The sequence below is a fragment of the Lynx canadensis genome, chromosome B3, assembly GCF_007474595.2.
Source record: "Lynx canadensis isolate LIC74 chromosome B3, mLynCan4.pri.v2, whole genome shotgun sequence".
Taxonomy (NCBI): Eukaryota; Metazoa; Chordata; class Mammalia; order Carnivora; family Felidae; genus Lynx; species Lynx canadensis.
The window spans coordinates 68,182,501-68,197,653 of NC_044308.2; the positions used below are offsets into that span (position 1 = coordinate 68,182,501).

General features: G+C 41.0%; 1 protein-coding gene across 2 annotated transcripts in view; it reads right to left on the reverse strand.

Annotated features, from left to right (window-relative positions):
- The window catches only part of FMN1 (formin 1), a 394,550-nt gene that overhangs the window by 126,373 nt on the left and 253,024 nt on the right, over positions 1-15,153 (reverse strand). For both annotated transcript variants that reach the window (XM_030318570.1, XM_030318571.1), the window contains 4 exons: positions 10,478-10,607; positions 8,890-9,036; positions 7,721-7,780; positions 2,353-2,473 (listed from right to left, as the gene is read on the reverse strand). In XM_030318570.1, coding sequence (XP_030174430.1) covers positions 2,353-2,473; positions 7,721-7,780; positions 8,890-9,036; positions 10,478-10,607 — 458 coding nt within the window. The remainder of the gene's footprint in view (positions 1-2,352; positions 2,474-7,720; positions 7,781-8,889; positions 9,037-10,477; positions 10,608-15,153) is intronic.

Consider the following 15,153-nt stretch of genomic DNA (forward strand, 5'->3'; position numbering starts at 1 on the left):
TGTGGTTGAAAACAGTTTTCTTCTAAAGGGCTATGCCTGCCTGGAGAAATGGGGCCTGAGATGTCTTGAAATTTGCTAATCACATCTGGTTTAGCTTTAGACATTTTCTGGGGTTTTGCCAGCAGCCACGACATTTTAATGGCTACAATAAACCTCAAAGCCTCATCAAATCTTTGCTGTATGTGTGAAAATTATGTCCTCTTCAATTAAACATTCAATCTAGGCTCACACCAAGGCCTTATGGAAAAGGAGGTGGAACCTGAATGGGAAGGGAGATGAAACAGACCGCCACGACTCTGGCCATCTTGCCAGATGGCATTTAGGAGAAAAAGAAATTCATTAGAGAACCAATGGTCTGTATTTTCTTTAAATATTTACTAGGTACCTTTCATGTGTTAAAAACACTGGCATCTCGAAAGATTAGCAGGGCATTTTTGTTTAAATATCCACTGTGGGGGGGCTGGAGGGGAGTCCCACTTTTCCCTTTTGCCTTGTGGTGCTTCACATCTCTTGGTGAAGTCTAATACAAAGGAGAAAAACAAGTGAGGTAATGTTTAGTTTCCCCTCACAGGGTGGGTCCTCCAGCTCCAGAAGCTCTTGCAGCTCCTTAAAATGACTGAGGAAAAGTCAGTTGAATACGGAGGGATGTGGAATGGCACCTGGGATCGCCCTGGAGAAAATAAGGTATGCTAAAGGGGATGCTCTGTGGAAACACCTGCCTCTCCACTGTCTTCCCAATTCACTCTTCTCATCCCTTTGTTATCATCATCAAACACTTGCAGAAGTCAAAGGGAGGTGCCTGAAAGAGGCCGCAGGAGAGGAGGAAAGGTCACACATACACCAGGTTTCTGCTCACAAAACGACACAAGACAGCAAAGGACCAGGAGACCAGGGGGGAGTCGTATTCAGGGACAGCCACGGAGTGAAAGGCATGGCTCTTCTTGGCCACAGCTAAGCTTGCAGCCATCCTGGGGACTGGCCTGGGCCCTAATCCTGCCATTGGAGAGCGACAGAAACCTGCTGCAGGACGCTTCACTTTGTTTCATCACAGTGAGAGTCCAGCCCCTCATCTCAGACAAGGATAAAACTGTCAGTGGTTTTTTTTGTTTTTGTTTTTGTTTTTTATGAGAGGGAAAAGGATAACCACAAGTTCATATATCACATTCCTAAATGAAGCATCCATTTGGTTGCATTCACGCTCTTAACCACATCAACAGGAGGGAAAAAAATCCACATGTTCCTTTAAAAATAATTTACAAGGTAGAAATATTCACTTGTAACCGCTCTCCTTATTTAAGCAAGTTTTATGCCCAAAATAAAGCTAAATGGCTCTCCCCGCCACCAGGGATCTGTCCCACTTCACTTCCATTTCCAGGCTGCTCTCTGTCTAAGACTTGGGTTTCTGAGCGCCCTTTCACAATAAACATTTTTAAAATGTTTATTTTATGTCTTAGTGTAAAAATATTCCTGGTTCAAGCTCTTCATTTCCTCAAGCTCTCCTTTTGGCACTCTGAGCTCCATTTCCACATTAACACGCTCCCTAAATCCTCCGTGGAGCTCTTCAATTGGAGTTAGACAAGCTCCAATGCAAGTATTTATATTCTTGGACAAGGAGATGTCTCCACAGTGAAAACACAAGACTCTAGCAATGCCAAAGGAAAATTCCTGCTCGAGAGAGACATATTTTCACCTTAAAAAAAAAAAAAAAAAAAAACCTAAAAGGGGCTTTCAGCATGTTGTTGTGAATAATTAAAAATGTAAATAAACTAAAAGAGAATGTTGATTATGGGTCCTGACACCTTTATTAGACTCCTACACGTGAACCACATATATAGGGGCGTGTGTGGCCGCACGCATGTGTGCGCACATGTGACATGTTTCAGGCGGCACAATAACCTGGCTTAGAAACTGCATGAGTTCTAATCACATAGACCTGATTAGAGCCCAGTAAATCTGCCTCTCACTGGCTGTGTGAATGTAACTTCCCTGAACTTCATTTTTCTCCTCTGTAAAATGGAGTTGGTATACAGTTCCTGCTTATTGGGGTTGCCGTAATAATTATACGAGACAACAATAAGCATTCAATAAAGGGCTGCTGTTATTGTTATTAAAATGATCATCTGTAATATGTTGGAAAATGTAGATGTAAAAGATGTAGATATAAAAAGCACTAATTAACACTAATCAAACATAGCGCCTCCAAACAGAGCATAAGAGATGGAGAGCTTCACGAGGAATTTAAGTCTGAGCCAATTCCCTTCCATGAACCAGACATACATCCTCCTCCTCAATCATTAAAAAAAAAAAAAGAAGGCTTAGCTATTATCATAATAACAGAACAGTTCCTGTTACCTTCTAGTTGCCTCTTCAGTTTTCGCAAATCTTTTATGAGGTCTTCAAACTTGACTTGGGAAGCCAGAAAGAAATCTTGTGGTTCAGGCAGAGGGAAAATACTCTTTTCTGTTCCTGCTTCCTAAAAGACATGGTTAACAAAGTATGTTATCCTTCCCCAATTGTCACTATCAATTGAAATTCCAAAGCATCTTTTATTGAATGAGCAAATAAGAATCTGAGAAATGCTCCTTGGCCATTCCTAAGTTTGGACCTGGTTACTTTGAAATGCTTTCGTGTCTTCCACAATATCATTTTGGTCCTACTGCCACTGAGGGCTGGGTTCTATTTTGCCTCACGAATCGAAGAGAAAATTGTCAGGTATGCCCTGATCTTGGACGCCGTCCTCTCATGGAAAAAGGCACAGGAGGAACACATGAAAGTACTTAAAGTCCCTGTTTGAGCTTCACGTGGTAGCAATTAGATAGCTCATCTTTGGGGTATGCCAACTGGTGTGCGTCGGAAGGTGCTGAACAAGAAGGCACTACAATGGAAGAAACAATCACCCTCCCTTCTGCTGTGACCTACCCTCGGCTGCAGCTTTAAGCTCCAGAGGGTGTGTGTGTGGGATCAAGTTCTTCACATATATGTAAAGACTTCCCAAACGTTCTTTGGCTTATCTTTGTATATACTTGCTGAGGGCCTGGTTTGCCATAGTTTTTGACAAGCTCCCGACTATACGTCATAGAGGATCTAAGCTGAGAAATACCTTGAGGGACACAAGTTTCAGGAAAGATAAGCTGAGCCTCAAATAAATATCTTTTCCAGCCTATCCTGCTTTGTCCCTGAGTTGTTTAACATAAGCCCTGCATCTTGCATATCTCAGGCAGTCTTCAGTTATTCCTCTCTCCACACGGGCTGTTTTGCCAGCTTTCCTTCACATTCCATCTTTCCTTCTGCCATTAGGACTAATTCCAAACTCTGAAACTGCTTTATAAGGCACTTTATGATCTGGCCTCTTCCACCCTCAGTCTTCTTCCACCTTCCCCCTATCTCTAACTCCCTCTCCTAAACGTTCATAAAATAACAGAACAGGCCACAATCTCTTGTCTCTGGGCTTTTGTCTATAAAACTGTCCCTTTCTAATTCTTCTGTAGAAACTCCTCACACCTGCATGTGTTCATATCATTCTTCAAGTCTCAAAACAGGTATCACTTCCTCAAAGATTGCCTCTAACCCTCAGCACCTGGGTGTTTACAAGGGCCCCTGCTGTTTACCGTTGTCACGGCGCTTATCAATGTCAATTTCAAAATTGCCATGTTAACTTAGAGGCTTCTCCCGCTAGACTGCAAGCACTGTGAGGGCAGGTACTGTATATAGCTCTCAGTACAGCATACAACACGTGGCATATCAAACTTTGTTTGGCACCTATAAAAACACTGTTCTGAAAAGTGTGTACCTTGAGCAGGAGACATTTCAATTACTGTCATTTTTTCTTACGGTTTCAGGAATTCCCTTCCTTTAAGACCTTTAGCTCCATTTGAGATGCTAAGAAAAGGTGGTTTTCCTCATTTTATTGAAACATTCTGCAAGATCAGTGTGCTTTTTTCCCCATCTCTCTATACTTATTTTACTGCTTTCAAAACAACGAAGTAGTACTTGCGACAGGATGGAACACCATCTAAGATGCTTGCCGAGAAGCTCCATGGCAATCTACATTGGAAGAACTCACGCATGTTATCTCTAACTATTTTCTAAAACTTTTTTTATCAGATTCAGTGCTGGCTTCAATTTTTTTTTTTTTAAGCTAGAAAAAGAGAAAGTGCTACTGAGCAAATCAGCCTGGTAGCATCTCTTGAGAAAGCTGCTCCATTAGAGCTCAAAAGACATGGCTCTAGATGGATTTCTGTAAGCTTCACAAACCTGGACTTGGACCCCAAACCAGCATGAGTAGAAGGAGGCTTGGAACAGGAGTCACCTTTCTCCTGCTAATTGCTCATCCCAACTAACCACAAAAATCATCACTTATGCTCCTACGGGGAGGGGATAGCTTAATAAATCACATAATTCTATACTCTTGCTGAGTGAAATGAATTTTTGCACTGTGAAACTCAGGAGAGCACCACACAAATGTTGACTTCTGATTTTTCCCATACTGAGCCATCCCATGTTTGAAACTATTCTTACTGGAAGATTTTCCTCTGTGAAGTCGATTCCACTAGGTTTAGCACTCCTTGAGGGTCACATTTCATTGGCAAATTTCAGCCTTCCTACACAACGCATCTGACTTGGCTGTGTAGATGCTACAGACACTACAAGATAAATCTGGTTATGCTAAGCCTAGATCAGAAATGTTACCTCTCAAGATTCTTCTGGAAAATTCTGCTGCCCTACTAGTACCTGCTGCCAGAACTTTGGGTATATACCTATTGCCTGAAGCTTCAACATGTCTGCCCCCTCTGCCAGAATAAAGCTCTCACCTCTTTGCACCTAATTATTTGCAAATGTCACCGATTACACTCTTGCGGATATTTACAGCAGATTCAACCTAGTAAGTATTTGTCAGACACCTAAATTACGGATGCTACAAAACAGACAACGAGTTTTGGAACTCAAGGAGCAACGCCAGACTAACAATTAATTGCTCAATGATATCTACATGCAAGGCAGAATAAGACGTATCAAGACAGAAGTTCAAACCAAGTGTTCCCTGGATTCAAAGGATTAAAAGATAAGGAAGTGAAAAAAGATTTCATGGAAGAAGGGAAGAATAGTTGTACTATTTTGTACCATTTTTCATTTTATCTTTCTTCCCTTTTACAAAAGTGACATGTGTTCATTATGTCTAACTGAAAGACAGAAGAAAGTTAAAATCTTTTCCACCCAGAGATAATCAAACATTTTTTCATATCTCTGGTATCCTAGGTTTTTCTGTGTGTTTATGTATATTTATATTTACATATTTGAAATTATATATTGTTTTAAACCCATGTTTATAATATAAAAGCAGATCAAGAGTATTTTCTAATGCCACTAGATTTTCTCCTGCATACTTTCCATGGCAGTGTATTATTCCATCTTGTAACTCTAGCATAACTGACGTGGTCTTAGTCTCTACCTTTGGACACCTCCCCAAAATCTTGCTATATTTTGTTATTACAAATTATTATAAGTATAATAGTGATACGTATCTTTATTTATTTCCTTAGGATAAAAATTCCTAGAAATATTATATAGATTTCTAGGGCTTCTGATACACAAAGGTCAAAGTCTTGCTAAGCCATACTGTACATTTGCATGAATGAGGAAATGTGTCCCCCATAAGTAGGTACAGCTCCGTGGGGAAACAGATTGGCAAGCACGTGCCATCTTCATGTGAATTTTTTTAAAGGTGCCCTTTATAGGACACAGTTTGGTGAGTCAAGGGCAGTCTAGATATGGGTCCCATTATACATGGAGATCTTAAACAGGGAAGAAGTCCATCAGCCATTTGTGATAGTCCTGATAAAGTTTTGATCAATTTGTACCGCTAGGTCTATGTATCTAGTTGGCGATTTGTATCTTCTGTTTGATTTTTGCTTTTGTTTTTGGGAAATTACCTGCAGCCTCTTGTACCAATTTTTTTTTTTTTTTAAATGAGAGGGGACCAGTTGTCCTTTCCAGGTCATTTCTGAAAAGCTTATTACCTATTAGGTTGCAAATATATGTGTTGCTACTGGGAGCTTTCTCCCAAAAGTTAATTTATTATTTCAAGAGAGTATTAATAAGACAGAAGCTTAATATAAAGAGGCTGGTGATGAGAAGAGGTCCAGTCAGGGAGAACATTGGATGTAAAAACACATCAGTGGGGCACCTGGGTGGCTCAGCTGGTTGAGCGTCTGACTTCGGCTCAGGTCACGATCTCACAGTTCATAGGTTTGAGCCCCGAGTCGGGCTCTGTGCTAACAGCTTAGAGACTGGAGCCTGCTTCAGATTCTGTGTCTCCCTCTCTCTCTCTGCTCCTCCCCTGCTCACACTCTGTCAATCTTTCTTTCAAAAAATAAATAAACATTAAAAAAAAAAAAAAAACAACAACAACACACCAGTGAGAAAACATAGGGTGTGTTTGGAAAACATGGGGTCTTAAGTCACAGACTACGTGTAGGGAGAAAATGGAAAAAAAAAAAAAAAAGCATGGTTGTAAAAGACTGGAATTAAATTGGGTAGACTATTAATTCAGTTGAAAATGGGGAGTCATTTCTGTTTTTGAGTAACAAAGTAACCGGGACTATAAAAACTGATTGGGCCTTGGGCGTGGGATAGACTGGAAAAGGAGCAACCAGGTGTGGGGAGACAAGCTGGGAAGCAACCAGAATAGTCCAGGTGAGTTACCTTAAAGCCTGGATGAGTGGGGCAGAGGGATGAAAAACACGAAAGAAACATGAGAAACAATTTAGTCGAAGGACAGAGAGGAACCAAAGAGGAGCAGAAGCTTCATGCTTGAATGACCGAAATGATAATCTCCTCATTAGAAACAGGAGAAGTTTGAGGAGGGGGGTTGGGAGATGATTCATTTCAGAGACACTGAGAACAGACAGATGAGGAGGGGAGGATAGAAGCCTATAGACTTCATCAGTGCCTAGCTTGTCTTCTGGATGGAATCATAGGCCTTTTGAAAACAAGGCCCTGGAATCCTTACTTTTCTTCCCTTGGAGCCTAGGAAAAACCCTGCTTGAGTGGACAGCTAAGCAGGAGCCCTGACAACATTTTCCTGAGACTTTTCCCATTCATATTGATTGCTAGATTTCCCAACACCTTACAACAGTACCTCTTTCTTCTCAAAGTTAGGACTCCTTGTTCTCAATTTAATGAGAAGGAATTAAACATAGAAAATTGTGCTCAGGTGGATTCTCACTGAAATTTTTATTTCTAATTGCAAATGTAATCTGAGCAGAGAGGATGGATTTCAAATTCCACTTCTTCAACTTGTTCACAGATGAACATTACTGATAAGGTACTGGGTATTACTGCATCTTGATTTCCTACATTTTGGTCTGCAGCCCAGAGCCAGTTTCAGATACAACCAATTACTGAATGGATATAGATTTCACAAAGCCCCCACGATCTGGTTAGAAGGCATTGGATTGGGGGTCTCTCTGAAACTGTGTTATAGAGTGGATTAAGAGTCAGTAGATTGAGAGGCACTGAATAGTGCTTCTCTTTACAAGAGTCAACTAAACTTTCTTGGCTTCAGCATTCCCATCTGTAAACCAAGGAGGCTGGATAGCTCTCAAATTCTATGTTGGACTTGAAATTCATCCACCCATCCATCATCTTATTTCTGAATGCCAACAATGTGTAAGAGTTGAAACCCCATTAGTGTAGTTTTCCACATAATGCTATTTCTTACCTGATCATAGTAACGCAGGTAATATTTCACGACATAGTCCACCAGATTAATCCCATTATCCTAGGTTTAAAAGAGAAGCTTAAATGAAAATCATTCACATGAGACTAACATATTATATAGTTGAGTACTGAAATCTCAGTTTGTGACCCTGAAACTTTTAATTTGCAATATCTGGTCCTAATTCTGTTTGCGCCTGGCAAGATTTCCCTCTCTCCTCTTTGTCCAGCAATTTTTTTTTATGACATCTATACATCTATGACACTCCACTATTCTTTGTGGGGGTGAAAAAAAAAAAGAATCAAACAGATAATTCATAAGACCTCTGAGGTAATGACTAAAACAAACAAACAAACATATACAGGGTCTCATTATTTTCTGGCATAAAGCCAAGACAGGAGGGGGTGGGGGAGTGCCAAAGGGAAGCAGGGACTAGAACAGAAAACCATCCCTCCCTTCCCACCTTTCAAAAAATGTGTGTTCTTAATGGCGTGAAAAACAATCAGGACAGCTTAAAAGGAGCGCCATGCCACTTTATGACCCTGGGAGGCCAGGGGCAAGCAGGCCCTCCCACAAGGCAGCCTTTGTGTCTTGTTCACATGGGTCTAATTCTAATTTGCCTGTGTGTTTCCCCTCCCTTCACTGCCCCTGCTCCCCATGGGACGCCTAGATATGGGCTGGTTGTTTCTAAAGAGAAAGCTCTGCAGGGGTGTGGAGCCAAATGATAATCAGGCTCAGAGAGTTTGACAGTAGACCCTCGGCCCAATTGTTGTGGGCCAAAGAATAATTCAAATGCTCAGCTCAACTGGTGATTCAACATTGCTCCCTACTCAGGAATGAGTAAATTACAAGTAGTCAACACTAAATTCAAACAGACTCAAGCCTTGTGCTATGGCTGATACTGCGTGCTGTTTTCCTCTCTCATTACAGTTCAACATCCAATTGCATTCTTTTAGAACAAACCAATATTGGGGATTTTGTCGTCTCTGTAAGACCAAACGTGAATAACCAATTTTTACCCAAAAGTCAAAAGAAAGCAAAGAAAAAGTTTATTGTTAAAGGGAGAAAAGAGATGAATGGAGCAACCAAGAAAACATATAGATATGTCTAAATTAAAGGTATAGAAGGAATATAATGGCAAATCATAGAATCTTGTTGTGAGAAATAAATACCCGACTTTTGACGTCCTTGAGTTTGGGCAGAATTTCTAAGCTATATCCATCTGCTTGTCCCCGAGTTCTATTTCCTCCATTCATGTAATTTCCAAAAGCCAGAATGAGCGCTAAAATATCCTTCACACTCTTCATGTGCAGCAAGCCCTGTGACAGCAAATACCGATTATTACAGAGCTGGACTTCAAAGGTACCTATGTTCATTCAACAACAAATATTTACTGAGTAGCCATCAGGCTATTTGGTGGCTGGACTGACAGCTGGCGAAATGGAAAATTTCTATCCTTTCAACGAACTGAAAGTCATCATTTTCTATCCTTTCAATGAATTACGAACTGCATGTCTTAATAGTGAGGACTAAATATTAGTATTTCTATTCGAGCCAGTTTTATTTTTTAAATATTTATTTTAAATATGTAAATTTTATGTAAATGGAACAAAGAGACTTGGTAGAGTTACACTTTACATCTCATGACTTCTAAGTAGAAACGGGTCTGCTATCATTTGAGGATCTGTTTTTGGACAATGTATCTGTATAAACAGTACAGTTAAATGTCAGGCAAGTTTAATACCAAGTCTATTCTTCTTTATCCCTGGGTGTAGTCCTCAGAGATAAACTATAATAATGTATTTCCAGGCCATAGGTTATGTTCTTTAAGTATCTGCAGAGATGTCTATTAACTTTCACAATTTCAAGCTGCTTAGGGTTTTCTTCAGCTCCTCGTACCATTTATTTTTCTTCTTTTTTTCTCAAAGTGCAAAATTTTCAAGTTGGTACTTTTTCCCCCTTCTCCAAGTCTGAGTTGACTTTGTTTTCCTTTATTGTAGGGTAAAGAAAGAAAGGGAAATGCAGCTCCAGGGCAACCTCTGTTCCTTCCTTTTTAGGGTATTATCAGAGGGTGTCTATTATTCCTTGGTCATATTTCTACTTTCTTTATTGAAGCATTTTATATTTTTGAAGGAAAAGAATCATGCCTTCAGAGAAGAACTCAATACTACATATGTGTGGAGAGGATTATCATGTTAAGGACATGGGTCATTGTGAGGAAAAAAACAAACAAACATTAGAATTTACAAAGAATACCAGTGTGGTAAAGCCAACAAAAATGTATTTGCCCACCACTTATTATCACAGTCCTCTATTTTGCTTATCAAGTCTCTAGAATCTTCTTATTTCACTGTGTGGACACATGTCAGATGATCAGGTGCATGGGTCTCAAGCAAAATCTCTTGCAATCCAGTCAGTCAAGTAGCAAACACACTACACTTTTTAGGTTGTTTTTAAGAGGCCAATATGTACCTTAGAAGGTATCTGTGATATTTAAGAATCCATCTGTAGAAGTGTCATTTTTTTTCCTCCTTCTCCCTGTCAGTCTGCACCTGACTTTCTTTCTCTCTCTTCCTCCCTCCCTCACCTGCATGCACACACATACTCAGGATAATCATCACAGCTCTGCTTAGCAAAACACACAGTCTTAAATCCAAAGGTTTTCTACAAAGGGATTCTAGTTGATTCTCCCACTCCCTGCTTCCTTCTTTACCCTCAATAAGGGCAAAACCACCCTCTTAAATTAGATAGCAAACATACCTTAGAAGCTCTTGTGATGATCTCTACCTTTCGGTGCAAGGAGGTGATACTCTCAGAAAAGACAGATCTGAAGATTATGCACTGGGCCCGTTCAGCAAAATTAGGTATCTGGGCTAACTCGTGTAAAAATCTGTAAAAATTAATAATGGATCATCTAGCTTCACACACACTCACAAAGAAAAAAAAAAAAAAACAGTTGAAAAAGATCTACCATGAGAGCATTCTTTACTTGATTGTGTCAGTTTTAACAATTATAAAATGTACCTGACAGGCAGACCTAAGACTTCCAAGGGTGTGTGTTATATTGTTGACAACCAAGTCATTTTTTAAATGAGCTTCTAGGACGGTATATAAATGTACGGTGTATACATTACTTTAGGCACAGAGTGTTAATGCAATTATCCTGAACCACAAAGAGTTATCTCCTGCTATGCCAATAGGAGCATTACCTTTAGTATATGAAAATAAATAATGAACTCCCTTTATAACGCAGCATTCTCTAAGGGTCTATTTAACACAGGCACAGTAAAGTGAAGGCTTGAGGCAGATGTCTGTAGAGAAGTGACAAAATGTTTCTTCCTGAGGTGAGATTACTATTATTTGTTGCTCACTGAATTCGATAACAGTCTACAGTGACCGTATTCTACAGATATTTGTTTACTTTCCCACATCAACTTGCCTATGAAGACAGAGTTTATGGCTCAGGGTGTGGAACAAAGCAAGCACTCATTAAGTAGACATCAGTGTTAAAAACTACAGTAAGACAGATTTTAAAAGCTAAAGGTGAGTGCTAACGTACACACAGAAGCTCACTGTCTGAGCAGCTGGGCACTGGTGCCCTTTGCAAAATTAAGTTGGAAGAGCTACCTACTCTCCAGGCCAACCACCAGAAGAAGGGGTATAAACTAAAATGGGCGGAAAGAGTTGGACACGAATTCAGAGAAGGAGAAAATCCACTAACAGCTATTAAATTCAGTGTGGGGCTGAAATGATGATTAACGGATATTTCTGAAAGCCTTGGTCAACGCATAACATCATTACTTTGACATTTTGCAATCTCTCACCAAGAATGCTTTTCCATAGGAGCAAAGCTGAACCCTTCTTTCCATACCCAAAGAAGTTTCCTTCGCTTGCACTTTGTGCCTCTTTTACTTTGTTTTTAGGAGGCCTTGGGTTTTGATATGATTTTAATTATCAGCTGTTTTTTTTTGTTTTTTAATCCTATATCCAGGTCACGGTCCTTTTTCTTTTCTTTCCTTTTTTTTTTTTTTTTTTTTTTTTTTTTTTTTTTTAAAGTAATCTCTATGCCCATTTGTGAAGCTTGAACTCACAACCCTGAGATCAAGAGTCGCCAGCAATACTGACTGAGACAGCCAGGCGCCCTCTTCTTCTTCTTTTTTTAAATGACAGTGAGATGAACCAAAGAATGCACATAAAACTGAAGATACCTTTGTTTTTTAAAGTTCTGTAAATCTGATTATTATGAAAACCATGTTGGAGTATAATAGTGGAAACCCATAGGAATTCTGAGTTAAAATGAGATGAAAACTTGTATTTGTTATGTAAATTGTTTCTCACAGAATTAGTATTAAAGCATTGATTCACTTGTGACCGAAATCAGGAGTGTCACCAGTTTTCACAAATATAAGCAGTGAAAAGCTGTTGGGACTAGCGGCATCTGGTCCTCATGGGGCTGTCGGGAAGTTTTGTTTATACAGACAATGCTGAGAGCTAACTCAAGGGCCACACCCTGCCTTTCTCCTTTCCCAGCAGTGACTGAAAGACACTCCTCCCCAAGTAGGCTCCAGATCCCCAGAGTATGTACACTTTCTAGTTTAAATAAACAGAGTGAGTTAAGCGTTTGTGGAGACTGTGTGAGAGAAGATACAGATGGACACCTCAGCTATCCAACGAGGACGCAGGTGAAAAAGACAGAATGCTGGATGTACAGCTACTTATAACAAGCCTCAAGAAAGGAGGTTTGGGACTAGTATAAGGAGACAAGCCCCTAGGCTCAACAACTTCCTGTTACCCAGGATAGAGTGGAAAGGAACTACAAGGTTCTCCAGGACCAAGGCCTCACTGGGATTAGGAACTGGACTAGGAGGGTTCTCAGAGAACCTTAAAGATCCAGAGACCTGTGCATGAAGAAGGGTCTGAAACGCATATCCAGAGTTAGAGGAGGGAAGGGAAATTCAAGAAGTTTACATGACTTTTGGATACAACTGTGGGGAATGTGTCACCGAAAATTAATGCCAGAGTAGCAGTCACCAAGAATTTCAGTCAGTCCCGTAGACATGTAGGAAGCATTCACAGTGTGTCAGGTACCATGCTAAGACCTTAGAAGAGAATTTAACTTACACACAATTCCTTCCTGGTAATCTGAAAAATAAAGCACCCATTGCTGCAGGGTATAGTAAATATTTTCAGTGATGGGGCCTATGAGAGCCATGTGCAGGCCATCCAAGTCGGAGCCCTCGACAGACAATGTCAGCCAAGGTTCCCTGGAGCCCTCTGGCGCTTGCACAGGACACATGTGACCAACTCTCAGGGCAGGCCCAGACAGGATGAATGGTGTTTGTGGGAGAAAATAACCAGAACTCAGATGCTAAAATGGAGATTGGCGTTCTAAAATAAAGACTTTTAAAGGATTTCAAACAGAGAGGTGATACTTTGAGTTTTTTGTTTTAAGAAAATCACCACAGCAGTGGCTTGGCCGGTGAGTTGAAGGGGACAGCAGATTTGACGCTGGAAGACCTCCAGGGCTGCAGCCACACTGTTCTCAGAGGGCAGGAAAGGGGGTCTGTGGTGTGAAGGGAGAGGGGCAGATACATGAGAAAGGCTACTCGGGCAGCAGGAACCAGAGTAACTGACCAACCCCGAGGGATGCTGGGAAGTGTCCAGGAGGACTTGCAGGTTTTTGGCTTGGACACCTGGTGGAATGTGAAGATAAGAATTACTGGAGACATAAATTTGAGAAGACTGCGATTTTATGTTACTTTCTGTTCTAAAATAGCCGTGCGAAGGCCTGAGGAAGAGCACCACAGATACCTCCTTTCCCATTTATCTGGAAGAGTACCAGAGGCATAAGTAACCTCAAGGGCTATGAGGCAAGTGGCTGATAAATATCTTATTCCCCCCAGCTGTGCTTTATACTCTCCCCCTACGAGCAGGGATAAGAACTCTTGTACAAATCTCCAAGTATATGTCTGGGGCATTGGGCCTTGGTACTTATGGATACGTACAGATTTACTTCCTGTCAGACTAATCTAACTTTGTAACCTAGGGCCAGATATAAAGAGGACTAAACAACAGCAAAGTAGCCACAAACTAGGGATCTTCTCATTCTTTCCCAGGGCAGGTTCATTTTCCCAGGAAGCGCTGCAACTCCAGTCTGTCTTTAGGAGAGAAGTTCTGCACATGACATTGTGTGGATCCCCATCGATAGCACCAACTCAGCTGACAGGTGGAATGAGGTATTACGGCCCACTGTTTCAAGGGACTAATGTGTAATTGATCATTCCCTAAACCCCCAAATGGTACCATCTCAGGGCTGTGTGCACAGGGCTGTGTACACAGTGGGATGTACACGGTTCCTCTACAGGGGAGTACACTCACAGAGCCTTGTTTCACCAAGTCAGTGTGTTTGTGAGGGTGCTGAGCAAACTGGGGACCCTGAGTGGGGCATCCCAATAGGCTTTACATGGTGTCCTCTATCCAGGCCACAAAAGGCTTGTGTTTGGCCAACTCAAATCCAATAGAGCTCACCTCATCTCACCACCATCCCAAGGCAGAATGCAAAGAATTGAAGGCCATCCTTGGAGGGAGTGGTTCTCAGACAGCCCAGGCCCAAGCAGATGACACCTCTATGTGAAATGGCTTTCTAAATCTGGCCCTGAGCTACAAGAAAGCTGATGAGGTGAGTGATGAGGCCAACCTCTCCCTGCCCTGATTTATACGACTGGGCATCATAGGGATCTCAGAAAATTTCAATGTTGAAACTATAAATGATTCATATTTTCCAGTATGTAAAACATGCTTATAGTCGACTAACTTGGAGCTAATGGCAAATAACTTGGCAGGAAATCAGACCCTGGCTAAAATCAAACAAACGCTGCACTATGCAGGAGGTCAACAGCAAAGGTGAATTCACTCAGGCCTGAAGCCCCTACCCCCGTGCACCTCACCCTCCAGCAGCTGAGCCTGAGCACATCACCTTACCAGGACAACACGACAGTCCTCTTTGCTGCCAGTAATTGCTTAGCATCTTTGGGAAGCCACTGCAATGACTACTTATAAACCTTGAAAATGTTCTCTTACCCAGATCATCAGTATCCATATCATCAGATCAACATCAGCAGGAATAATAAGTTTATCTGTTAATTACCTGCCACCATTATTCTGCGTCCTGGCAATTAATCTTGAAAAATAATGCTAGAAAGACATTAACCCAAAAGGATAAGGGGAACACTTCCAGTTGTAGAAACCCACTGTTCATTTCACTGGGTCAGCCATTCCCAGCGCATGGAGCCAGCGTTGGCAAATTATAGCCCACAGGCCAAATACAGCTCATCACTTGTTTTTGTACGGCCTGCCACCTAAGAATAGTTTTCATATTTTTAAATGGTTGAAAAAGAATCAATAGAAAGATAACATTTTATGACATCTACACAAAT